This window comes from Typopeltis vanoorti, chromosome 25 (assembly GCF_054136105.1).
Source record: "Typopeltis vanoorti isolate ZY-2024b chromosome 25, IOZ_Tvanoo_1.0, whole genome shotgun sequence".
In the NCBI taxonomy this organism is placed as follows: domain Eukaryota; kingdom Metazoa; phylum Arthropoda; class Arachnida; order Uropygi; family Thelyphonidae; genus Typopeltis; species Typopeltis vanoorti.
The window spans coordinates 34,741,233-34,768,100 of NC_143573.1; the positions used below are offsets into that span (position 1 = coordinate 34,741,233).

General features: G+C 35.8%; 2 protein-coding genes across 2 annotated transcripts in view; both read right to left on the reverse strand.

Moving 5' to 3' along the window:
- Window positions 1–374: 374 nt before the first annotated feature.
- Window positions 375–20,501, reverse strand: LOC150092651 (vesicle transport protein GOT1B-like). Its single transcript, XM_090414610.1, has 3 exons — window positions 20,329–20,501; window positions 12,089–12,170; window positions 375–1,172 (listed from the first exon to the last, which is right to left on the reverse strand). The coding sequence occupies exons 1-3, from the start codon at window positions 20,481–20,483 to the stop codon at window positions 1,128–1,130; spliced, it is 282 nt and encodes a 93-aa protein (XP_090270736.1). The 5' UTR covers window positions 20,484–20,501; the 3' UTR covers window positions 375–1,127.
- Window positions 20,502–25,683: 5,182 nt separating this feature from the next.
- Window positions 25,684–26,868, reverse strand: part of LOC150092652 (vesicle transport protein GOT1B-like) — a 59,373-nt gene continuing 58,188 nt past the window's right edge. Inside the window, exon 3 of the mRNA XM_090414250.1 lies at window positions 25,684–25,893. Within this exon, the coding sequence (XP_090270376.1) occupies window positions 25,684–25,893 (210 nt within the window). The remainder of the gene's footprint in view (window positions 25,894–26,868) is intronic.

The window sequence follows — 26,868 nt, forward strand, 5'->3', positions numbered from 1 at the left end:
AGTAGTATATGCCAGTTAGTGCTTAATAAATGACATTAAATGATGTAATTCCTTTTGGTGAAGAAACTAATATTCCACACTTCTGTTTCTGCAATGTACAGTGGTAATAACATTTGTATTCAGTTCAATGGACACTGGCTTCCAAGATAAAGTAATTAATGTACATTCATTTTAATTGTGAGCTAAAAAATTCTAATCATGGCAAGCATATAACACTTTATAATGTGACCATCAAAGAACAGAAGCTATAATATTTAAAATTAACATAATATCCTAAAGAAGATTCAGAGAAAGAAGAAATGGTGTCACAGAACTGGCTATTTACCTAGCTTAAAATGCTTAGATGATCAGAATAAAAAAACAAAACAAGCAAATGTGATTGCTTTTACTACATTACAATAGTATTGCTTTTTATTGATATTCATTGCAGATATACAATATTTCAGCTTAATTATGGTTAAATAGGCTTGAGTGAGTTGGCTTCACTTGGGAACCTAGCATTTATAACTTTGTGCTTATGGGAAATTTTGAGTTCATAGTTCCAAATCAAATACTTATATAAGTATTTATCAACCTGTGATACAACTCAATCACAACTGAGACATATCTTATATTTAATTGTTTTGTTTTTAAACATAAAGATATTTAACATGATTATTAACATCCATGTAAACTTTAATTAAAAAAAAAAATTATAGTAACATAATAACGAGTATATCAATCTAAAATTATTAAAATACTTGTATATACATTTATACATAAATACGTTTATATATATTTTTTGTCTATATTGTAGCAAAAATTCTTCCCATTAAAAACAACTGTTCAGTGGAATCTCCAAAACTGCCATAAAATTTAACAACATTCTTTACCAATAAATAGAGAAATAGTTTATAAATTTGAATGTATAAAATTCAATACTTAAAGGGTATATGTATGTAGTAAAATCAACATTGTACATCCAGTCAGGTTTTCTGAAAGTTCTTAAAAAGTTACCTAAATGAATATAATGAACTGTTGGATGAATGTTTTCTGCAGCATACTAGAATCTGCATGCCATAATTATCATGAAATTTATTGTTCAAAACCAAATGAAATATTTTTTGCTGTTATACTATATACATATATCAAACCATGGTTTTGCTAGTGTCTCCAGCTATCCAGTTTGTAATCTATAAAAAAATAAAATAATTAACTAATGGAAGATGGATATAAAATATGTTATAGAAAAAACATTAGCTTATTTTCTTATGATCAATAATGGCACTTTTATGATCTCATCAAGAGACTAAAAAAACCTAAGTAAAGTTGACTTTCACCATAGAGAATTGTTTGTTATTATTGGCTAGTGCGCCATAGTGAAATTTCTAAAACACAGAATGCTTATGGACTTCTGTCATGACTTTCCAGCAGTTTGTTATAGTGAGAGTTGAATATATCCTATTTAATATAAAAGTCTTATAGTACTCAATGCTTACTCATTCTCCCTGGCAGTTAGCTAACTGTTAGCTAAAGTAGAGCTAACTGTTTTCACAGTTTTCTTGCAATGAATTAACCTGTTACTGATAAAACTGATTAGTAGATTAACTGTTTGTCAAAATGGTCATTTAACTAGGTAACTGTTGACATGGTCAGACAAATGGACAGATTTTTCCAACCTACAAGATATAGGTATAAATCCCACTAGCATTTATATCTGTGAATGACTTCAACTGGTCAATGAATTTCAATACCTGATATGAGACCACTACCCTTCTTATTGATAGCCTGAAGTAGTATGAAAAAAAGTCAAGTACTGTATTTGCTGTCTAGAGTAGGGTTTCCAGGTAATATTATCCTCAGGCCACTCATAGTACAAATGTGTCATATGTTTACAACCTTACATGAGTGGAACAGTTATTAAAAAAATAAATAAATAAAATGAAAAAAAACTTAGCTAATTAGAACCCAAAATTAGTTTTAAGATTTTTTTTTTTTAAATGTTGATCATATACTTGGGAGGTTGGTTGATTAACAAATAGCATGTTAGCACTACAGATGGCAGAGAGTTGAGAAAGAAGAAATCTGTTCACATTTCAATTGAAGATCTGTGTATTGTATTTCTTGAGAAACTCCATAACATTTGGGGAACTGTGTATTGTACTCCTTTTTAGCACAGCTGGTAACCATAACAAGGGCAGTTAGTACCCCCCCCCCCAAGGCTCCTGTAATTGGCAGAATTAGCATCCTCTGAGTGCGATAGTATAGTAATATGAATTTTTAGCTAAGTGTATTTACAGTACATTATTATATATGATTAAATAACTTTCCATGTATAATATAAGGTATCTTGCTAATTCATTTCCAGCATTTACTGTCTTTCTGAGAGGGTGTTATAGGATATTGGCTGATGAAAATTTTCATTATATGGAAGGTGAGGAGAGGAAAAACGGGGCATTCATGGAAGTTAAGTTTGTGTGCAGTCGAGAAAGGGATGAAAGCTAAATTTTTCTCTCGCAGAACCATGAGTGAGTGAAACAGTTACTAACAGCATGTAAAAAAAAACTGACACACACAAATATATATATATAAATATATATATTGTAAACACACACACAATACATACATAAAACATGCCTATTTTAGCAATGTGTGCTTTGGCAATAATATTCTATAACAGAGTGACAGCAGAGCTGGATAAGAGAAATTTGAAATACCATAATACTGCTGGATTGTGCCAAGGTATCTGAATGGATTCCACATGTGAGGCTGCATCATTCAGATGGGTACACAAAACAGACCTATAAAATGGATAGGAGAATGGCTGACTGACAGGTATCAGAAAATGATGTCTGGAGGTGCTGAGTCTAAGAGAGTAACTAGTGGTGTACCACAGTATTTTGTACTTGGATCAATGCTGTTTAACTTATATATTAATGATATTAGGAATGGTCTAGAGCAAGGGTCGGCAACTGGCGGCCCGCATGCAGCCCAAACATGCATTTTTGGCAGCCCATAAAAGGTTGCCCATACTTACATAGCATGTGGCCTGTACACTGAAGTATTTAAATAATACATTCTAATATGAATAATAAATTAAAAAAAAATTTATACCTATACTTCTTGATATTATCATGCAACTTGGTGTGAATCAACCTTGTGAGTCATCATGAGTGGGGATAACAAAGGCATCTTCATCCAATACAACCGAGATTTTGGCACACATTAAAGAACACATTTTCATTAGAAAATATCCAAAACTTTAACGATGCTTACCAAAAAATCAGGGAGACACACATATTGTGATGCATAAACTATATTACTTTGTTTTTATGTGATAATAATTTTTCAATGAGTTTCATTTTCATGCTTGTTTCATATCTTGTACTTTAAATATTTCTGTGTTTTTTAAGATTGATATAATAAAAATTGATAACTTAAGTATTTTTTCACTTACTATTTTTACTTAATTAAACGATTGCAGTCCGATTATTAAAAATAAAAGTTGAATGTGGCTCGCGAGTCTGAAAAGATTGTTGACCGCTGGTCTAGAGGGTGACATCCACTTAGTTGCTGATGATGATGATGATGATGATGCTAAGCTGGAGTGAATGATCGTGAACATATCTGCTAAAGAATCTCTACAGGATGATTTGAATACACTAATTCTATGGCTAAATGTTAATGAGTGTCAGTTCTATGTTTCTAAGTACAAGACATGCATTTTGGACAGGGTCATTTGTAAGCAGAATAATATTAGTAAGATGAATAAATAAATATTTTTTTAAAATCTCATGGTGTTGTTTATACTGTGACACACTAATATGAATAGTCAACAACACCTAAGCCTTTTGATATGTATATTAATGGGAATTTGCTGAAAACACTTAGTGAGGTTGGAGACTTAGTGGAGTTATAGCGGACAAAGAATTAAAGTTTAGGGACCACATTACTAAGGTGGTCTAGACATTATATTGGAAATGTATGTTGTTGAAGAAAACACTGACTTGTAAAAAGAAAGTTATTCTCTCATCTTATGGAGCTTTGATAAAGAATATCTCGACTTCTGTGTGCAATTATTGTCATCTGGGTTCTAAGGAGATGGGGGGAAACAGTTGAAACGACCAGTGACACACCAAGCAACTGGTGTACAGAATTATGCACATAAGAAACTGAGAAAATGTGATCTTTAAAGTTTGAGGAATAGATGTAGGGAAGGAGATATGATAGAAACAGATCATGAATATTGGTTTATTGAGGAATAGATAGAGAAGGATGAATTAAATGCACAAACATTAACAAAGCTGTGGACATGATTACTGGTAATTGAGAATAGGTCATTTATGTATAGTCCTAAGACACTCTTGCATTGGTGGAAAAGCTCAAAAAGAGGGAGCCATCCACCATGACATGCAGTAAAAGACTATAGAGAAAGCTGGCTGCCCAATTACAGAGGGTGGAAGGTAAATCAAAGGATTGCAATTATTTACTGAGAAGATTTTGATGTCAGACAAGATAAATGCTGCAAATCTTTTCATTACGTATCCAGTGATGGACAATGTAGGCCAAGAGATCAGCTGTGGAACTAAAGTGACGGCATTCACGCTAGTGGTTAATTAACTTCTAGACCTCTAGGTAGTGGAGAGGTTGACTGTTGATTACTTTCTCCATCACTTTGGAGAGGACTGAGGTGATGATGATTATCAACAGTTTGTTGGCAGACTTTTATCTCCCTTTTTTTTGGAAAAAGTTGAATAGATGCCTGTTTTTCATGCATTGGGATAAAGAGCCAGTTGAGTATAAAAGACTATAAAGACAATATAGGACAGGACTTAGTTCAGGAACACAGCATTTGAGCACAACTGGAGAGATGCCATCAGGATATGAAGACATTCTTTTAGTATATAATAAATTTAGTTTAATCCTTTATCCAAGTGTAAGCAAACAAAATTTGCACTTGAAGTATCTTCAGGACCGAGGCAACTCATGGCAAAGGTGGACCAAGATCTTATCACTCCTTGTCTTAGTATCTCCCATAATGTGAAGCACATCTCCTTGCGGACATGTATAATACTCTGCATTAAGGGAAGGGCCACTACCCAGACTGGTTTCGACCTTTATTGAATGTTCAAGTACAGGTCAAACTAAAAAAACTCAGCTTTGTTCCCCCAGTAACAGGCTCACCCTGCCACTAAGAAGAACTCTCAGCGTTGGTTCTACCCCGTGGCAGGCTCACCCCACCACCGAGCAGAGCTGCTCATATGTCATCTGAGGGATAACAGCAACAGCCGTGCCTCAGTTAACTTCATGGGCTACAGCATTGCCATTCATCACCCACACTTCCCACCGGATTCGACCTTTATTGAGGTCTTGTCAGTGGGAGCCAGACCCAGAGGTGGAAGCAATGGAGAAGTCATCTTTACCTATACGAGTTGCCAAAAGGTGTCTCACCTTATTATTAAATTAATCTGGATTTAGAGACAGATGTTGGAAGTTTTTCCCACTTGGTTAGACTATAATAAATTTAGTTTAATCCTTTATCCAAGTGTAAGCAAACAAAGTTTGCGCCTGAAGTATTTTCAGGACTGAGGGAACTCGTGGCAAAGGTGGACATTATAGTCCACCTTTGCTATGTATTAATCCTTTATCCAAGTGTAAGCAAACAAAGTTTGCTCTTGGTTAGACTATAACAAGTATTTATTATAGTCTAACCAAGTGGGAAAAAACTTCCGTCAATATATATATGTCATTAAGTGGGAAATGAATTTCATCACCCAGTGAAACCATTTTCCTGCTGACTGAAAGCCTACAGTGGCTTGAAACAAAGTTCCATATTGGTTTCTAGAACAGAGTTTCCAAATTATGTAAAAAAAAAAATGAGAAATAGACAAATAAAAATATATAAAATTAATAAAAGCAGAAAAAAAATTCTTAGCCCATCCATTGTACTAATATGCTATAATAGGATTACAGCTTTTTTGTAGTCACATATAAAAAAGTTGCACATAAAGTATGCCTAATAATGCAGATATTTTTCAGTAAAATAAAAGAAAGAACAGCAAATCCAGAAAAACCATACCATTGCTTTGCCTGAAACACACAAGGCAATGTAACCTGTTCTAAATGCTGTGGAATTTTATTTGCAGGATCATTTGAAATCGTCAGTGTACTCTACTCATGTGGGGAATATGATGAACATGTATGAATTGTCATCAGAGACCCACTAGGAATTTTTGAGCACGTAAGACTGTCAATGGTGAAGCATCTCAATGACTTATATGGCAATGGAGGTCATTTAGAACACCTGCTGTGAGGTGTTCCTACAGTGTTTATTTTGTCAATTACAGGGATTTATGCTTATTTCTTAGTAGTTTGCCTTAAATCCACATGAAAGGGTGTCAGTATTCATGCTACACAACGACAAAGGGTTGTATCTCAGAAATACCAGTTTTACTTACTTATTCCTCTTCACTCCATTGAGAGCATAGGAACTCCACCATGGGTCTCCATCTGACCCTGTTTCATGTTTCTCTCTTTGTCTGTGTCCAGATCTTTCCAATCTTTCTGAGGTCTTCTGCTATTTCTCATTGTCAGTTCATCTTTGATCTACCTCTCTTTCTCTTTCCTTGCAGATTCTACTCTAATGCTTGTTTGACTATGTCTGGTTTTCTTAGTACATACCCTATCTGTCCCAATTTTCTCTGGTTGATATCAATATATTATTGCTTTTTTGTTTAGTTTTTTCCATAACTCTTTATTGGATATCTTTTCTGGCCATTTTATTTGTAGAATTCTTCTTAAAGATTTATTTACAAAGCTTTGCAGTTTTTTTTTATTGTTTTGTTTGTTGTCCATGTTTCTGATATCAGGTTTCTAGGAACCTTTATTAGTTGTGAACTTTAGTATGCATCTTACTAAAGCTGGTAAAACGTCAACTGAATAAATTTATATGGAATATAAATTAGCCAAAACACTAAAGTAGCTGTATTGCCAGCCTGGTTGGCCGAGCGGTTATCATATCTGCTCTCCAGCCAAAAGACTGAGGGTTCGAATCCCACCATAGGCATGGATGTTTGTGATTGTCTGTGAAAATACTAGTAGTGGTGGTGGTGGTGGGAAGTAGATGCTGTTGGTGGATTGAGTGGTGGAGACAGTTGTAGAGTAGGTGCCCTCCCTCGATGAATCCTTGGACTCCCTAGAGGTGTCAAGTAATAATAATAATAACAAAAAAAAAATATAATAATAATCTTTGTAGCTTATGACTGAGGGTGTGGATTCATCTTGATGGATCCACACCACATAATGATGCTGTTCACTGGCCAACAGGGTGTGGAATCAAATCTCACCATAAGCAGGGATGTTTGTGAATGTTTTTAAGTGGTAGATGATGTTTGTGACCTGTATGAAACCACCACCTTGTTTATTGGAGAACTGACATGGCTTGAAAAAAAAAGTACCATGCTCAACATGGTGTTTTTTCAAGCCACTTTCATGGTACTTTTTTCAGAACATAGATTATCTAATTTAGTTAATCTACCTTATATCTATGATACTAAAAAATTGACAAAATTTGAAGGAGTACAATTCATATAACAAAAGAAAGACTAATTTGAAGTGATTCATGTTGTTATATAATTTTCCACTACATACTGTAATATTTACATGAAACTTAATTTTCACAAGAAAATCTTGAACTATATTGTTAAGGAATATTTGTTAGCAGCAATAATAAGCTGTAAATTGTATCCTCTTCTTCCACGAGTGAAAAAAGGACACAATTTGGAGTAAAGTGGATGACAAACAATATTAAACAGGAACTGCATGCGAAAAAGAGGCTATGGAAAGATATAAGGAACAGGTGAAGAGAAGATGCATGAAGAATATAAGTCACTCTCCTAGCGTGTGACCTATGGTAAGGAAGGCGAAACTGGAATATGAGAAGAGATTGGCAGTAAGATCCAAAGAAAATCCTACGGAATTTTTTAGCTATGCGGCCAGTAAGAGGAGAAATGACTGTGGAAGAATGATATTGAAGAATGATAAAAATGGGAATAGAGTGACTGATGCAGAGGAGATAGTGGAATTGTTCAATAAACACTTTATTGGAATATTTCATCTTGGAGGAGTCAATTTGAATACTAGAGGGATAGAAGAGGTTCGAGGTTTAGGGCTGCAGGAGGAGTGTGTGTTGAACATACTGCGTGCTCTGGATGTTAGTAAAGCTGTGGGACTGGATGGTATTTCACCACGAGTTTTGAGAGAATGTGCTGAAGAACTGACAGCTTCTTTGACCTGGCTTTTCAATGAAAGTCTGGCTATGGGAAAGGTGCCCAGGGAATGGAAGGAAGGTAAGAATAGTGCTATTGCATAAGGGCAGTACAGACTGGAATTATCTAATTATAGGCCAGTTGTGTGTCATCAGTAGTTGTTAAGATCTTGGAGAAATTAGTGAAGGACTGTATACAGCATTTGGCAGATGAGGGTAATGTTATCTGTGAGATTCAACATGGATTTGTGAAGGGTTGCTCTTGTTTTAGTAATATGCTGGCCTTTTATAATAAAGTTACACGAGCAGTAGATGACGGAAAGGCATATACTGCCATTTTCTTGGATTTAGCGAAGGCATTTGACGGGGTGCCACATGATAAGCTGATATTTAAGTTGCAGCACATGGGTCTGGATGTCAGGTTGGTCAACTGGATTCAGGATTGGCTGTCTGATAGGTATCAGAGAGTTGTGTATGGTGGGGCAGTTTCAAGGAGTCGAAGGGTTACCAGTGGGGTTCCACAGGGCTCAATACTAGGACTTATATTGTTTAACCTTTATATCAATGACATTATCAGTGGATTGCAGGGGGATATTCAATTGTTTGTGGATGATGCAAAGCTGGGAAGGGTTATTAGCAATAGTGCAGATGTGGTAGCCCTGCAAGAGGATTTGAATAAGCTAGACAGATGGGCAAATGAATAGGGGTATCAGTTTAATGCAGCAAAATGTAAGGTCTCGAGGTTTGGGACACATTGATGGGATGCTGCATGCTCTATTGGAGGAGCTATACTGGAGGAAGTAGGGGAGACAAGAGATCTGGGGTTGATGATTGATAGAAACTTGAAATTTAGAGGACATATTGCAAAGGTGGTGAAGGTAACTATTACTATTATTCAACACCTCCAGGGAGTCCAAAGCCTCATCGAGGGAGGGCACTTACTCTACAACTCTCTCAATCCTCCTACTACAACAGAAGTAACACAGAAGATTGCTGCAATAATGAGAAGGACACTGACCTGCAGAGATAAAAGAGTTACATTCCGTTGTATAAGACTCTGATCAGACTACACTTAGACTATTGTTCTCAGATTTTGTCCACAGGATTTGAAGGGGATAAATTAACTGTGGAAAGGGTACAAAGGCAGATAACAAAGATGGTTTCAGGACTGTACAATGTTAATTATGAGGATCAGCTGAGGGAATATGGACTGCAGAGTTTGGTGGAGAGAAGAAGGAGAGGTGATATGATTGAGACTTTTAAACTATTGAGAGGTGGTTACAGGGTTGACACTGGGGAGTTCTTTTGCTTGGTTGAATAGCGGGAAGGAGTGATGACAAGGGGCCATCCCTAGAAGTTACGAAAGGAAACTGTGTGCAAGAGGGTGAGGAGTGGTTTCTTTGCATGGAGGGTGGTTGAAGCGTGCAAAGAAATTTGCCTTGCATTGCCTGATAGAGTGGTGAGAGCAAGAACGGTCGATGAGTTTAAGGAGTAGTATGATAGACTTTTTGTTTCCTAGGAGGGACCTCCCACGATGAGTGTTGATAGACTTTGTGTTTCTTAGGAAGGACCTCCTGCGATGAGTCTTTTGACTCCATGGAGGCCTGAATAATAATAATAATAATAATAATATATAAGTGTTACTACATAATTTTTACTGATTCAAAAAGTTTGTTTCCATCCCCAGGGAGAGTGCGACCCACATTTTGGGAAGCTTCACACCAGAGTATTAGATATTGATAATAACATGATCTGTGTGATTCCTGTGCTATTAAGCCAGATTTCAAATATACGAATAATGAAGCCATATACTGGTTTTAGCAGAGCAGAGAATGAAATATTTTTTTTTATTCAGAGAATAACTATTTTTGTCAGAATGTTCTGTATAATTACTGGCAAGCTAGGGAGAATTGCACATCCATAGCTGTTTCCTTCTATTTGTTTAGAACTTATCTTACCATGTGAAATAATCATAATTAATTACAAGTAACTTAATTATGTCCTGTGAAAATGATTTTTGTGAGACACAAAGAAAAGTCATCCAAAACATTTGAACTCAGTGTTTTTCAACTATGGATATTTCAACTAAAACATACCAAAAAAAAAAAATAATAATAATAATCTCAGTACTTTCAAATAGCACTCAGATTGTTTAGAATTACCATACTTGCCGGCATATAAGATGCACCCCATTTTTTTGTACAAATGTTTTAGGAAAAAACTTTATCACTGAATATAATAATGAATTTACAGTATTTCAAATATAAAGTAGTAAGTAGGTCTATTTTCAACAAATACCTAATCTAATTAGGAAGGAGTACCCACCTTTTAAACGTCTTCTTCAATACCAAGAAATTCATCTCCAGAGCTAAATGAAGAGACACTTGAAACCTCTTCTAAATCAGAATCTGAATCCTCATACAACAAATTGTCCATTCTACCATCCAGTGCATTACTAATGCCACACTCCTTAAATGTTTTAACCACTGTCTCAGTTTTCACAGCATCCTATGAAGCTTTGACCCACTCACAAACTTGCGAAATGCTAGGCCTCTTCCTTCTTCCTGATGGCGTAACCTCAAAATCTGAAGACTGCATACAGCAATCTTCTGGATGCAGTGTTCCACTTCTCTTTCATAAATCCCTTAAATGTTTATTAATGCAGACATCTAAAGGTTGAAGCTGACTAGTTAGACCTCCTGGAATTACAGCTAACTGAGTTTTCAATTCTTCGAGTTTATTTTTAACATCTGTTCTGTGAGAACGAAACTGATCCCATACTAGCAGGGCAGGCTTCTTCAACAGTCTGCCAGAGCACCTAGACCAAATGTTATCTATCCATAACTGGAATACATAACTAACATAACTGGAATGCTCTGGCACACTGCAAGGAAGAAAAGAAGAAATCGCCTAACTCGGAACAGAGAAAATTTCCAGAAATGAAAGTAATAAAAAACTGAGTATCAGCGTATAAGACGCACCATGTTTTTCAGACCTATTTTCAAAGAAAAAAGTGCGTCTTATACGCTGGCAAATACGGTAATATAAAAAAGAGAAAGGTGGATTAATACTGAATTAGGTACTTTAACTAAATATAACTATATATTTTTTATTTCACACCACAAACAATTCTACTATTTAAATATAACTGAAAATTACATATTATAACTAATATGTTGGCCTAATTTGCTAAGTGGTTAACTCATCCACTCTCCAACTAACAGGTTGCAGGTTTGATTCCTGCCATGAGCAGGAGTGTTTGTGAGATTGTCCTTAGATGGGAGATGAATTTCATCGCCTGGTATGAGACTACTGCCCACTTAATGGAGGCTTGAAGCAGCTTGAAAAAGTTACATGATGGTCTCTAGAGCAGGGTTTCCAGACTATGTAAAAAATAAATTTAAAATATAAAAACTGATAAAAATAGAAAAAAATATCCTTAGCCCATGGTAAGGATATTTTTTTCTTGTAACCCATGGTACAAGATGTACTATAGGTTTGCAAATCATCTCTCATGGGTGGGAGCAACATAAAAAACTATTTAATTTCTGTAGTTAATTTTTAAATGCATCAAATGAAATCTCAAAATCTTTTCTTAATCATGCTTAATCATCATCTTACTGTAAACGTATTATTTCTATGATAGTCAACTCTCACTATAGCAAACTCTAAAGATAACACAAACAGTGTGTTATAGTGGCTTGTTGGCATAGTGAATTTTTTTATAACAATACTGTGACTTTGGTTGAGGCTTTTCAGTATTTTGTTATAGCAAGAGCTGATTGTACAATCTTTAAAAAAAAACAAAAAAAAACTAAACTATTAAAATAATTCTGCACTTACATAATTTATTCCAGGCAGGTACAAAAATACTCCAATGTATGGAACACCTTTCAGAAAATTTATGACAGCTGGAAGAAATCCTCTGAAATGTGAGAGAAAATTAAATCATTTTAATGTGAAAAAAAATTAATATTGTTACTACAACAGTCAGTAACTATAAATTTTTTAAGGACATTTATACTTTAGTATCTTGAATCACAAGACTTAAAATGATTACAAATAACATCTTTGATGCTATAAAAATTCTTGAAATTTTATGAATATGCAATTATAAAAATGTATAGATGTATACATAGCAAATTAAATATGGAAACAAACAGAATAAGCAAAGTCAGTACAGCGAGAAGACAGATTATTCATCTGTCTTCTCGCTAGTAGTAAAAAAAAAATAATTTTTTTTATTATTTTATAATAATAAAAAAAAAAAAATAAAGTTTTTAAACATATATTTAAATATAAACTAAACAGTTAATCAGTTGATATATATATTCTTAAATTAACAGTATCTTATATTGACTATAACTGATCAAATTCTGGAGACACAAAGTCAGTGAGTTCTGCACCAAATTAGGAAAAAACAGATGATATCAACTGTCCAGTTCTGAGTTCACACAAATGCACTCTCATGACAACAAAAAAGATGAGAGCAGTACAAAAGGAAAATACTAACATCTGTCAATATTTGTCAACTGTAATCCTTAAGAAATACTGAAGGCACTGTTCAAAAAAATAGAAATACAGGTGACAATGAAGAGGAAGAATTTGAATTCTCACAATGATACTGGCCTACAGGAACATTCCTCATGTCATTTCACTTCATCCCACAAGCATTCTAATTAGGTTTAGAGTAAGGCTCTGAACTGGTTAATCCATTACAGGCAAATTGTTATTCTCAAACCAAGCCATAGTAGGCCCTTCTGTGTGAAGAACATCTTGCTGGAACTTGCATAGTTTTCATGCAGAATTCCAATAATAAAGTTCAGCATCATATCCAGGATATAGTGATATATCTCTGCATTCATAGAAGTATCATTTAAAAAACAGCAGACCAATTCTCTAATATGAAAAACACTCTTGTGCTATCATAAATTCACAACCATGAATTGCACATGGGAGATCCAATGTTAAGTACAGCGATTGCCAGGGTATTACTACTACTACTACTACTTCAAGGTTCTCCCATCTAATGAAACAACCAATAGTGAGATTTAATAAATCTCAAAATGCTTCAAAATATCCATCTACAATCATCCAAGTCCAATTTTTTGAGCAAGCCACTACAATCACAGCTGAGTATGAATTCTCATCATCTCTTCAAGGTTGTTTAGCTCTACTCTGCATGTCATTTTAATTCATGGTGAATGAACTTACTAAAATCTCCTTTAAGTCTCTATCTTTCCAGAATGGCATCTACACTGTTTATCTATTCCTTGCATCATGTACATTTCTGTTGGGGGTGTTTCAATTCTTTTAACAAGATAGTGTAAAAATAATCATAATTTAAATTATAAATATTTTTACAAGTGTTTCTCTATATTAGTACATAATGATAATTGAATATAAACTAAACAGTTTATATTCAATTAAACTAGCTTTGGTTTCATAACGCATGATGCACGTATGATCAGCATTTGCGATGTGCCTGTTACTGATATTATTAATTTCTGTAGTTAATTTTTAAATGCACCAAATGAAATCTCAAAACCTTTTCTTAATCATGCTTAATCATCACCTTACTGTGACAGTATTATTTCTATGCTAGTCAACTCTCACTACAGCAAACTCTAAGGATCACATGAACAGTGATCCTTAGAGTTTTAAAATGAAATGTAAACCAATTGAGATTTGATATATTTACTATATTCTGATAGTTGCAATAATTTCAGTTTTCTTTATTGCAATTCGTATTTGTTAGGTGCGGAGATATCTTTTGTTCTTTGTGAAGACATTCTCTTTATGCTAATGAAGATATGTCAGTCATTACTAGTAACTTCTCACTTGCTATTTACATGAAGTGCACACATGCTCACCAAGGAGATTGATGGGTGACTAACAGCTGAAAAGCATTAGGCACCGTGGTAAAAGAAAAACAAGTAGAGAGAGAAAATGGAAATTTGAGTTCGGTAACCAGAGAATTTTGTTCTTAGGAAGGTTTTAAGAAAACATGACGGTCAGGAGAGCTGAGATTTCAACAAGTGTTTAGTAAATGAAAGAAGATATTGGAGTTGACGTTCAAATTTGATGTTTGAGGAAATGCTGAAAAGTTTCATCTTCTATCTTAAGGATGCTGGATCTATTTTATTATTCTATTGGAAAAACCAAGGTTTTTTCCAATAGTTTTTCTGAAATCTGAAATTGTAAAGTGGCTTAACAGGTCCATAGCCATCACTACCAACCTTTGGATACAGTCCAAGAAAGAGTTAAAGAAATTTGTGGGGTTGGTGATGACATTTCCAGGCCATTTGATGTTTGACACACAGAGTTCTGCTAAGCAAACTATCATAATATGGTGTGCCCTCTATCATGTGCAACTAGGTTATCTGTGGTTCACTATACGTTATGATGAACTTAGATGGCTTTCTCTCTTCATATTACTCACAATGCTGAAATATCTGGACTAAGTAATCTCATTCACCTATCATAAATGACCATATCTCATTCTGCTAATGATAAGACACTCCATCTGGTAGGACTCAAAATAATCTAAACTTCAAATTTTCCATATCCCTCTATGCTATTCAGTTGGTAAATACCAAACATCAAACTGTTCTTTGTTAATCAAAACAGAGAAAAGGGACATGGTTTTAACATCAGACTAGGAGCTGAAATACATCTATGATGATGTCTTGCAACACCATGGGGATCATGCAATAAAAACAATAGATGTTAAACATAACCCTATAATCTTTTAAAGCAAATTACCAAATTATTATTATTATTATTATTACGGGTATCTCCATGGAGTCAGTAGACTCATCGCGGGAGACCCAAACTAGCAAAATAATATCTGTCATATCTCTTCTTGAATTCATTTACAGACGAAGAGCTCACAACTAAGTCAGGCAATGAATTCCACTCATTCACCACCCTCCAGGCAAAAAACCTTGTTCTGACACCTTTGTTAACCACACTCTTCTTTAATTTCCAGAGATGACCTCTTGTTCTTCCATCACTATCACACAGCTGAAACATTTCCCCTGCATCAATCCTATAAAAACCTTTTAGTAATTTGAATGTTTCTATCATATCCCCTCTTCTTCGCCTATCAACCAATCTCTGCAATCCACAAGCTCTCAATCTATCAATGTAGGGAGCATTTTTTATATCACTCACCAACTTGGTCACTCTTCTCTGAACCCTCTCCACAGCCTCCTCATCTCCAAGGAATCCAGGTGACCAGACCTGAGCACAGTAATCCAAATGTGGAAGTATCAATGCTTTATAAAGGGGAATAATAACCTCTTTATCTCTGGATGTCAGTGTGTTCCTCAACAACCAAGTAATCCTATGTGCAATCTTGGACACCTTAGCAATGTGTCCTCTGAACTTCATCTCCCTATCTACCAATACCCCTAAGTCCCTAGCCTCATCAATCTCTTGGAGTACCTTTCCATCAATGTAGTACACAGCTGGTAATCTTTTAATCCCAAAATGCATGACTTTTCCACTTTTCCACATTGAACTGACATCCATTTTCTTTTGCCCATTTTACCAGCTTATTTAAATTCTCCTGCAAACTTTCAACATCAGCTTGATTTTTTATTGCACTACACAACTTTGCATCATCAGCAAACAACTGAATATCTCCCTTTAAGCCGTTTCCTATATCATTTATATACAAATTAAACAACATTGGCCCAAGCACAGAGCCCTGAGGCACACCACTGGTCACCTGCCTCATTCTGGACTCGGCTCCTCCATACACCACCTTATGGTATCTCTCCCTGAGCCATTCTCCTATCCATATCACCAATTTATTATCCATTCCCATCTGCTCCAATTTGCGTAACAGAGTTCTATGGGGTATCCTGTCAAAAGCCTTAGCAAAATCCAGAAGTACCACTGTGTAGCCAGTTCCTTTGTCCAACTCAGATGTTATTCTATTATGAATAGTTAATAGATTGCTAAGGCAGGATCTACCTTTAACAAAACCATGTTGGCCTCTATAGAGTATCATATCCTGATCCACCCATTCTTGAATTTTGTCTTTAACCAACTTTTCCAATACTTTTGCTACTACTCCTGAGATGGTGATTGGTCTGTAATTCAATACCACAGTTTTAGAGCCACCCTTATGCAAAGGAACCACTTTGCCTACCTTCCACTCCCTAGGGACCATACCAGAGTTCAAACTTAAGTTAAATATCCAAGTAAGAGGGGTTGACAATTCATTTGCACATTCACGCAACACCCGAGCTGATATTCCATCTAAGCCTACCGCAGTGTTTGCATTTAAGTTTTGCAATATATTTAATACCTCTGATTCTTTAGCTTCAATTCTCACATTAGGTATTGCTATAGGTATAGAGAAATCCTCACTTGGGTGATAGACTTTTGAAAAGTGATCACTCGGTAACTCGACTATTACATCTGATTTTGTCACCTCAATACCATCAGCACCCACTAAGGTTATCCTTCCGAAGTCATTCTTCCTCTTACTTGCCACATAGCGGAAGAACTCTTTGGGATTACCCTTGATCTCTTTGGCTAAGGTCTTCTCATAATCTGATTTAGCTTTTCTTACTATGCTGGTAACCTTCCTAGCTTGAGCCTTGTACTGCTCATGGGTGTCCTGATCGCCTTTCTCCTTGTAAATTCTCCATAACATTTTCTTTTTTTGCAGTTCAAGCTTGATACTACTGCTCATCCATCTAATGCCTGCCTTGTTTGACCGCCTGACCATGGGGACACAATCTGATATTGCTTTCCTCAGATACCCGCTGATTTTATCCCAAGCACTGCTAACATCTTTTCCTTGCAATATGTTCTGCCATGGGATGGCTGCAAGCTCACTCCGAAGCTTGTTATAATTGCCTAACCTGTAGTTCCGTACATACCCCTTCTTAATAGAAAAATCCACAGATTTTGCAACCTCCCAAGTCAATACCACATGATCGCTTTCACCAACTGGAGGTAACGAGGACACCTTACTTATGCATATAACCTCTGAACCAATAACCAGGTCCAACACTCTCACACCACGTGTCCCTTCAGTTATGTGCTGTTTCAAGTAATTATCTCGTAGAAGATGTATGAACTCCATTTCCTTTTTGCTACGTGATAATTCCTCCTTCCAATTGATATCACCATAATTAAAATCCCCCATAATAATCACTAAGCCTTCACTCATTGCACTAAGTTGCTGATGCATGAATTCAATATCTCCTCCCGTACTCCCTGGCCTATAGCAGCATCCAACTGTATATTTGGTTGCGTTGGTCACTATTTCGCACCAGACTGCCTCAAATGAACTTTCATTCACATGTCTATCATCATGATATACTACTTTCTTTGGCTGCAACACATCAGCTATCATCAACAGTACTCCTCCTCCTGTTCTATCTTCTCTATCCTCCCTGAAAATACTGTACCCATCACATTCAATTCCAGTGACCACATCTTCTGCTGACAGCCAAGTTTCACTAATGCCTACAACTTTTGGTGAGATTTCACTGACTAATGCCAAAAATTCTTCTCTCTTATTTCGAATGCTTCTAGCATTGGTATACAAAAATTGCAGATTCCCTCTAGATCTTGTACTGGCTTTAGAACTGATATATAAGTCGCTAGCTACTGTAGTCCTATGCCAATTTTTATCCCCTCTCTTCTGAAATTTATTCTGCCTATAAGGATCAATAAATACACAATCAGTGCTAAAGTTTCTCTCTCTTACACTCAACCTTTTCAATATTAGTTTCCCTGCCCAATAACTTCAACCTGTTCAGAAAACAATAACTTCTTCAATCGCTTATGTCCTTCCATGTTAAGATGCAGTCCATCTCTAGCATACAACTGCCTTTTTCCTTCAAACACACTCCAAACATCAACAAACTCCAGACCTCTTTTTCTGCACATTCTTGCAATCATATCATTCATTATCATTGCTCGTCTACTTAACTCGTAATTGTCAAAACGAGGCAGCACACACACTATTCTCCCATTGACACTTTTCCTCTTCACAATATCTAATAACTAATAATCTAATAATCAAATTAATATGAGGAGTAAGCTTACACTTTATTTATAAGTTTGTGCTTGCAGTGGAAATTTTTACTTTGGAGATAACGAAGCTCATGTGCATTGGAACATTGTAAATCATGCTAAAAATATTCTCTAATATTAACAGTTACATCTGTGCATTTAAGTTTCCATGGAGATTATTTTATTAACATGTATATTGATTGCTAAGATATACATTGCTAATTGCATGCCTGAGTTTTATTTCTCTCTCTTCTGTGCCTAATGCAAATAATGTATTTCACATCAATGAAATGTCGATAATAATACAGTAGTCCCCACAGAGAAACTCAACATACACTACTAGGTGTACTACAAGTTATCTAGCTGATGCATCCATTGCATGGTCAGGAACTCACAATACTATTTACAGTTTCTGGTATGTTAACAACTTTATTCATGAGGTAAGTTTTCAGAAGTTCTAAGGAACAGATTTCTTTAATATAATATTAATCTTGCTATGTTATGTATCAGAAGTGCATCACCCTAGGTACTAACACTTTTTATGAGTTTTTATATTGATTACCAGAAATACTGATACAGGAATATGAACTTGTATATATAATTAAAGGAACACTATTTAAAATGTTCTATAAACTGCCTATTCTAAATCAATTGAATGTATTGTTACTGATACTAGAAATTACAACTATTGGCAGCTAGGAATGATAGTTCTGATTATACAAGGTGTGACAATTTAATTCTCGGAACAGCCGTGTAGTGTCGCCCGTGTGATGATTTGGTTGGAGTCATGCGAGTAATTGTGTTTGTACTTCTTTTAACTAATGCGTGCGTAAACCTCAAGCTGATAGATCCATTTGCCAGTTGGCTATTGCAAAAACAATAGAGATGTGTATGTAAATTTTGGCATAAAAATGTGTGATCGAAATTTGAAGCAGTGTGTTAACATCAAATTTTGTGTGAAAATCAGCAAAAACCGTTACTGAAATGTTGGAGCTGTTGAAAGTGGCATATGGTGTGAATGCTCTGAAAAAGTCAAGTATCTTTGAGTGGCATAAGAAATTCAAAGGTGGGAAAGAAGATGTGAACGATGACCCCAGAAGTCTGCAGCCAAAAACAAAATGATGGATACAAATGTGAACAGAGTGCGAGATCTGGTACAGTCTGACAGATGATTAAGTTTGTGATTAATGGCTGATGAATTGCAAATAAATCGAGAAACAGTCAGAGTAATTTTAACTGAAGAATTGGGTATGCAAAAAGATTTTTGTGAAGTTTGTGCCTCGGATTTTGAGACGGGTGAACAGAAGCAGCAGCGGGTTCAAGTTGTGACTGATCTTTCTACAGATAAGCACATGCTTCCGAGAGTAATTATGGGTGATGAAATCTGGTGTTTCCAGTAAGAACCCGAAACAAAACACCAGAATGTGCGACAATTCTGGCATTCCACATTCCGAAAAAAGCATGCATGTCATGTGCGCAGTTCACTATGAATTCACTGAACAGGTGCTGAAAAGATTACGAGATTCTGTGTTCAGAGAAGAAGACCTGAATTGTGGCCTGACAAGTGGATCATCCATCAAGACAACGTGCCAAGCCATAAGTGCGTTCATCATGAGAGAGTTTCTGGCCAAAAAATCGATTACTGAATTAGGTTGTTCTGCTTATTCACCCAACTTAGCTCCCCTGTGATTTCTGGCTGTTTCCAAAATTAAAGACTGTGCTAAAAGGATGAAGATTTTCTGACATTGCTGATATCCAGCATAATGTGATACAGGAACTCAAGAGTATTATAGAAAAAGAATTCCAGGCCGCTTTCCAAAAATGGGAACACTGTCTAAACGAGTGTATAAATGCACAAAGAGACTACTTCAAAGATAACAGTAGCCACTAATGTATAGTTCCAAACATAGGTATTTTACAGGTGCATTCCGGGAATTAAATTGTTACAACTCGTATTTTCTATTGCATATAAGTAGTATTCTTTACAGAGCAATAGCATATGTATGCATTAAATTTCATTTAATTGAAACAATACTTGCCTGAACAGAAGGAAAAATCCATACATTTCAACAATGATGCCTATCACAGGCCACCCAATTAGAACAACAAAAATTCCACCAAAGAAAGCAGCTGATGGCTTCATTCTGTGTTGTTGGAAAAAGAAGTGAAACGTTCTTTTCAATCCAATCAACATGAATAATCCTGCTAGAAACAGTAACTGAAAAATACAGAAAGATATAAAGAAAAGAATTAAAAATATTGTATTTTTTACAAATTGATTTCCATAGGCACAGAATACATCTATGAAGAGAAAATATCCCAAATAAATAAATCTCTAAATGTGTAATGAATTAATTATGCATAAAATCTTCAATAAGATTTCTTTAAGAGTAAGCATTACATAAATGCATGAATATAAAGTGTCATATCATCATCGTTGCCCATTGGTGTCTGATGCTTGTTTCACCATTCTTTACTATTTTTTCTGTGTCCACTTCCAGGTGACTCAAATCCTGCAAACTCTTTCCACACACTTCTGAACACTCTCCACAGCCTCCTCATCTCCAAGGAATCCAGGTGACCAGACCTGAGCACAGTAATCCAAATGTGGAAGTATCAATGCTTTATAAAGGGGAATAATAACCTCTTTATCTCTGGATGTCAGTGTGTTCCTCAACAACCAAGTAATCCTATGTGCAATCTTGGACACCTTAGCAATGTGTCCTCTGAACTTCATCTCCCTATCTACCAATACCCCTAAGTCCCTAGCCTCATCAATCTCTTGGAGTACCTTTCCATCAATGTAGTACACAGCTGGTAATCTTTTAATCCCAAAATGCATGACTTTTACACTTTTCCACATTGAACTGACATCCATTTTCTTTTGCCCATTTTACCAGCTTATTTAAATCCTCCTGCAAACTTTCAACATCAGCTTGATTTTTTATTGCACTACACAACTTTGCATCATCAGCAAACAACTGAATATCTCCCTTTAAGCCGTTTCCTATATCATTTATATACAAATTAAACAACATTGGCCCAAGCACAGAGCCCTGAGGCACACCACTGGTCACCTGCCTCATTCTGGACTCGGCTCCTCCATACACCACCTTATGGTATCTCTCCCTGAGCCATTCTCCTATCCATATCACCAATTTATTATCCATTCCCATCTGCTCCAATTTGCGTAACAGAGTTCTATGGGGTATCCTGTCAAAAGCCTTAGCAAAATCCAGAAGTACCACTGTGTAGCCAGTTCCTTTGTCCAACTCAGATGTTATTCTATTATGAATAGTTAATAGATTGCTAAGGCAGGATCTACCTTTAACAAAACCATGTTGGCCTCTATAGAGTATCATATCCTGATCCACCCATTCTTGAATTTTGTCTTTAACCAACTTTTCCAATACTTTTACTACTACTCCTGAGATGGTGATTGGTCTGTAATTCAATACCACAGTTTTAGAGCCACCCTTATGCAAAGGAACCACTTTGCCTACCTTCCACTCCCTAGGGACCATACCAGAGTTCAAACTTAAGTTAAATATCCAAGTAAGAGGGGTTGACAATTCATTTGCACATTCACGCAACACCCGAGCTGATATTCCATCTAAGCCTACCGCAGTGTTTGCATTTAAGTTTTGCAATATATTTAATACCTCTGATTCTTTAGCTTCAATTCTCACATTAGGTATTGCTATAGGTATAGAGAAATCCTCACTTGGGTGATAGACTTTTGAAAAGTGATCACTCGGTAACTCGACTATTACATCTGATTTTGTCACCTCAATACCATCAGCACCCACTAAGGTTATCCTTCCGAAGTCATTCTTCCTCTTACTTGCCACATAGCGGAAGAACTCTTTGGGATTACCCTTGATCTCTTTGGCTAAGGTCTTCTCATAATCTGATTTAGCTTTTCTTACTATGCTGGTAACCTTCCTAGCTTGAGCCTTGTACTGCTCATGGGTGTCCTGATCGCCTTTCTCCTTGTAAATTCTCCATAACATTTTCTTTTTTTGCAGTTCAAGCTTGATACTACTGCTCATCCATCTAATGCCTGCCTTGTTTGACCGCCTGACCATGGGGACACAATCTGATATTGCTTTCCTCAGATACCCGCTGATTTTATCCCAAGCACTGCTAACATCTTTTCCTTGCAATATGTTCTGCCATGGGATGGCTGCAAGCTCACTCCAAAGCTTGTTATAATTGCCTAACCTGTAGTTCCGTACATACCCCTTCTTAATAGAAAAATCCACAGATTTTGCAACCTCCCAAGTCAATACCACATGATCGCTTTCACCAACTGGAGGTAACGAGGACACCTTACTTATGCATATAACCTCTGAACCAATAACCAGGTCCAACACTCTCACACCACGTGTCCCTTCAGTTATGTGCTGTTTCAAGTAATTATCTCGTAGAAGATGTATGAACTCCATTTCCTTTTTGCTACGTGATAATTCCTCCTTCCAATTGATATCACCATAATTAAAATCCCCCATAATAATCACTAAGCCTTCACTCATTGCACTAAGTTGCTGATGCATGAATTCAATATCTCCTCCCGTACTCCCTGGCCTATAGCAGCATCCAACTGTATATTTGGTTGCGTTGGTCACTATTTCGCACCAGACTGCCTCAAATGAACTTTCATTCACATGTCTATCATCATGATATACTACTTTCTTTGGCTGCAACACATCAGCTATCATCAACAGTACTCCTCCTCCTGTTCTATCTTCTCTATCCTCCCTGAAAATACTGTACCCATCACATTCAATTCCAGTGACCACATCTTCTGCTGACAGCCAAGTTTCACTAATGCCTACAACTTTTGGTGAGATTTCACTGACTAATGCCAAAAATTCTTCTCTCTTATTTCGAATGCTTCTAGCATTGGTATACAAAAATTGCAGATTCCCTCTAGATCTTGTACTGGCTTTAGAACTGATATATAAGTCGCTAGCTACTGTAGTCCTATGCCAATTTTTATCCCCTCTCTTCTGAAATTTATTCTGCCTATAAGGATCAATAAATACACAATCAGTGCTAAAGTTTCTCTCTCTTACACTCAACCTTTTCAATATTAGTTTCCCTGCCCAATAACTTCAACCTGTTCAGAAAACAATAACTTCTTCAATCGCTTATGTCCTTCCATGTTAAGATGCAGTCCATCTCTAGCATACAACTGCCTTTTTCCTTCAAACACACTCCAAACATCAACAAACTCCAGACCTCTTTTTCTGCACATTCTTGCAATCATATCATTCATTATCATTGCTCGTCTACTTAACTCGTAATTGTCAAATCGAGGCAGCACACACACTATTCTCCCATTGACACTTTTCCTCTTCACAATATCTAATAACTAATAATCTAATAATCAAATTAATATGAGGAGTAAGCTTACACTTTATTTATAAGTTTGTGCTTGCAGTGGAAATTTTTACTTTGGAGATAACGAAGCTCATGTGCATTGGAACATTGTAAATCATGCTAAAAATATTCTCTAATATTAACAGTTACATCTGTGCATTTAAGTTTCCATGGAGATTATTTTATTAACATGTATATTGATTGCTAAGATATACATTGCTAATTGCATGCCTGAGTTTTATTTCTCTCTCTTCTGTGCCTAATGCAAATAATGTATTTCACATCAATGAAATGTCGATAATAATACAGTAGTCCCCACAGAGAAACTCAACATACACTACTAGGTGTACTACAAGTTATCTAGCTGATGCATCCATTGCATGGTCAGGAACTCACAATACTATTTACAGTTTCTGGTATGTTAACAACTTTATTCATGAGGTAAGTTTTCAGAAGTTCTAAGGAACAGATTTCTTTAATATAATATTAATCTTGCTATGTTATGTATCAGAAGTGCATCACCCTAGGTACTAACACTTTTTATGAGTTTTTATATTGATTACCAGAAATACTGATACAGGAATATGAACTTGTATATATAATTAAAGGAACACTATTTAAAATGTTCTATAAACTGCCTATTCTAAATCAATTGAATGTATTGTTACTGATACTAGAAATTACAACTATTGGCAGCTAGGAATGATAGTTCTGATTATACAAGGTGTGACAATTTAATTCTCGGAACAGCCGTGTAGTGTCGCCCGTGTGATGATTTGGTTGGAGTCATGCGAGTAATTGTGTTTGTACTTCTTTTAACTAATGCGTGCGTAAACCTCAAGCTGATAGATCCATTTGCCAGTTGGCTATTGCAAAAACAATAGAGATGTGTATGTAAATTTTGGCATAAAAATGTGTGATCGAAATTTGAAGCAGTGTGTTAACATCAAATTTTGTGTGAAAATCAGCAAAAACCGTTACTGAAATGTTGGAGCTGTTGAAAGTGGCATATGGTGTGAATGCTCTGAAAAAGTCAAGTATCTTTGAGTGGCATAAGAAATTCAAAGGTGGGAAAGAAGATGTGAACGATGACCCCAGAAGTCTGCAGCCAAAAACAAAATGATGGATACAAATGTGAACAGAGTGCGAGATCTGGTACAGTCTGACAGATGATTAAGTTTGTGATTAATGGCTGATGAATTGCAAATAAATCGAGAAACAGTCAGAGTAATTTTAACTGAAGAATTGGGTATGCAAAAAGATTTTTGTGAAGTTTGTGCCTCGGATTTTGAGACGGGTGAACAGAAGCAGCAGCGGGTTCAAGTTGTGACTGATCTTTCTACAGATAAGCACATGCTTCCGAGAGTAATTATGGGTGATGAAATCTGGTGTTTCCAGTAAGAACCCGAAACAAAACACCAGAATGTGCGACAATTCTGGCATTCCACATTCCGAAAAAAGCATGCATGTCATGTGCGCAGTTCACTATGAATTCACTGAACAGGTGCTGAAAAGATTACGAGATTCTGTGTTCAGAGAAGAAGACCTGAATTGTGGCCTGACAAGTGGATCATCCATCAAGACAACGTGCCAAGCCATAAGTGCGTTCATCATGAGAGAGTTTCTGGCCAAAAAATCGATTACTGAATTAGGTTGTTCTGCTTATTCACCCAACTTAGCTCCCCTGTGATTTCTGGCTGTTTCCAAAATTAAAGACTGTGCTAAAAGGATGAAGATTTTCTGACATTGCTGATATCCAGCATAATGTGATACAGGAACTCAAGAGTATTATAGAAAAAGAATTCCAGGCCGCTTTCCAAAAATGGGAACACTGTCTAAACGAGTGTATAAATGCACAAAGAGACTACTTCAAAGATAACAGTAGCCACTAATGTATAGTTCCAAACATAGGTATTTTACAGGTGCATTCCGGGAATTAAATTGTTACAACTCGTATTTTCTATTGCATATAAGTAGTATTCTTTACAGAGCAATAGCATATGTATGCATTAAATTTCATTTAATTGAAACAATACTTGCCTGAACAGAAGGAAAAATCCATACATTTCAACAATGATGCCTATCACAGGCCACCCAATTAGAACAACAAAAATTCCACCAAAGAAAGCAGCTGATGGCTTCATTCTGTGTTGTTGGAAAAAGAAGTGAAACGTTCTTTTCAATCCAATCAACATGAATAATCCTGCTAGAAACAGTAACTGAAAAATACAGAAAGATATAAAGAAAAGAATTAAAAATATTGTATTTTTTACAAATTGATTTCCATAGGCACAGAATACATCTATGAAGAGAAAATATCCCAAATAAATAAATCTCTAAATGTGTAATGAATTAATTATGCATAAAATCTTCAATAAGATTTCTTTAAGAGTAAGCATTACATAAATGCATGAATATAAAGTGTCATATCATCATCGTTGCCCATTGGTGTCTGATGCTTGTTTCACCATTCTTTACTATTTTTTCTGTGTCCACTTCCAGGTGACTCAAATCCTGCAAACTCTTTCCACACACTCTTTTATATCATCTACCCACTCTCGACTTGGCCATCCTCTTCTATTTATACTGTCCATTGTATGAAGCATCAAAGTTTGATCTTTCTACTGTTATCTATTCTGAAGATATGTATATGTCCAAAAAACTTTAGTTTTCTTTGAATTATTGTCTGCATTAGATTCTCTTTCTAGTTTACTTTGCAATACAGTTCTTCAATTGTTACCTTTTGCACCAATCCAAATTGTAGAATCTTTCTGTAACACGTTCTTTCAAAAGCCAATATTTATCTCACACTCTTTGACCATTACCCATCTTACACAACCATAGAAAGCATTTGTGAATATGCATATTTTCAGTAATCAACTTTATAGGAAGGCTCACCGATTTACTTTTCCATATCTTGTCCATTGCCTGTAGGTTTACCTTAGCTTTTGTTATGCAAGATCTCATCTCTTTTTTATAGTCTAAATCATGCATCATGTTGTTCGCTAGGTACCTGAAGTTCCTAACTTCTTTCAGCCCCTGTGAGTTGACCTTTATTTGTTTTTTCATCCTCTTCTCTCTGAATATCATTGTTTTTGTTTTATCAATGTTCATTATCAACCCATATCTCTTTCCTTCTTCACTTAATTTCAGCTGTTCTTTCTAGTTCCTCTTCATCCTCTTCAATAATGACT

Coding starts and splice junctions, on each gene's coding strand:
- LOC150092651 (XM_090414610.1), bottom strand. CDS start 20,483: ATGTTGATTGGATTGAAAAGAACGTTTCACTTCTTTTTCCAACAACAC. Junction 12,171..20,328: donor GGATTTTTCCTTCTGTTCAG/GCAAGTATTGTT, acceptor CTCACATTTCAG/AGGATTTCTTCCAGCTGTCA. Junction 1,173..12,088: donor ACCTGCCTGGAATAAATTAT/GTAAGTGCAGAA, acceptor ATTTTTTTATAG/ATTACAAACTGGATAGCTGG.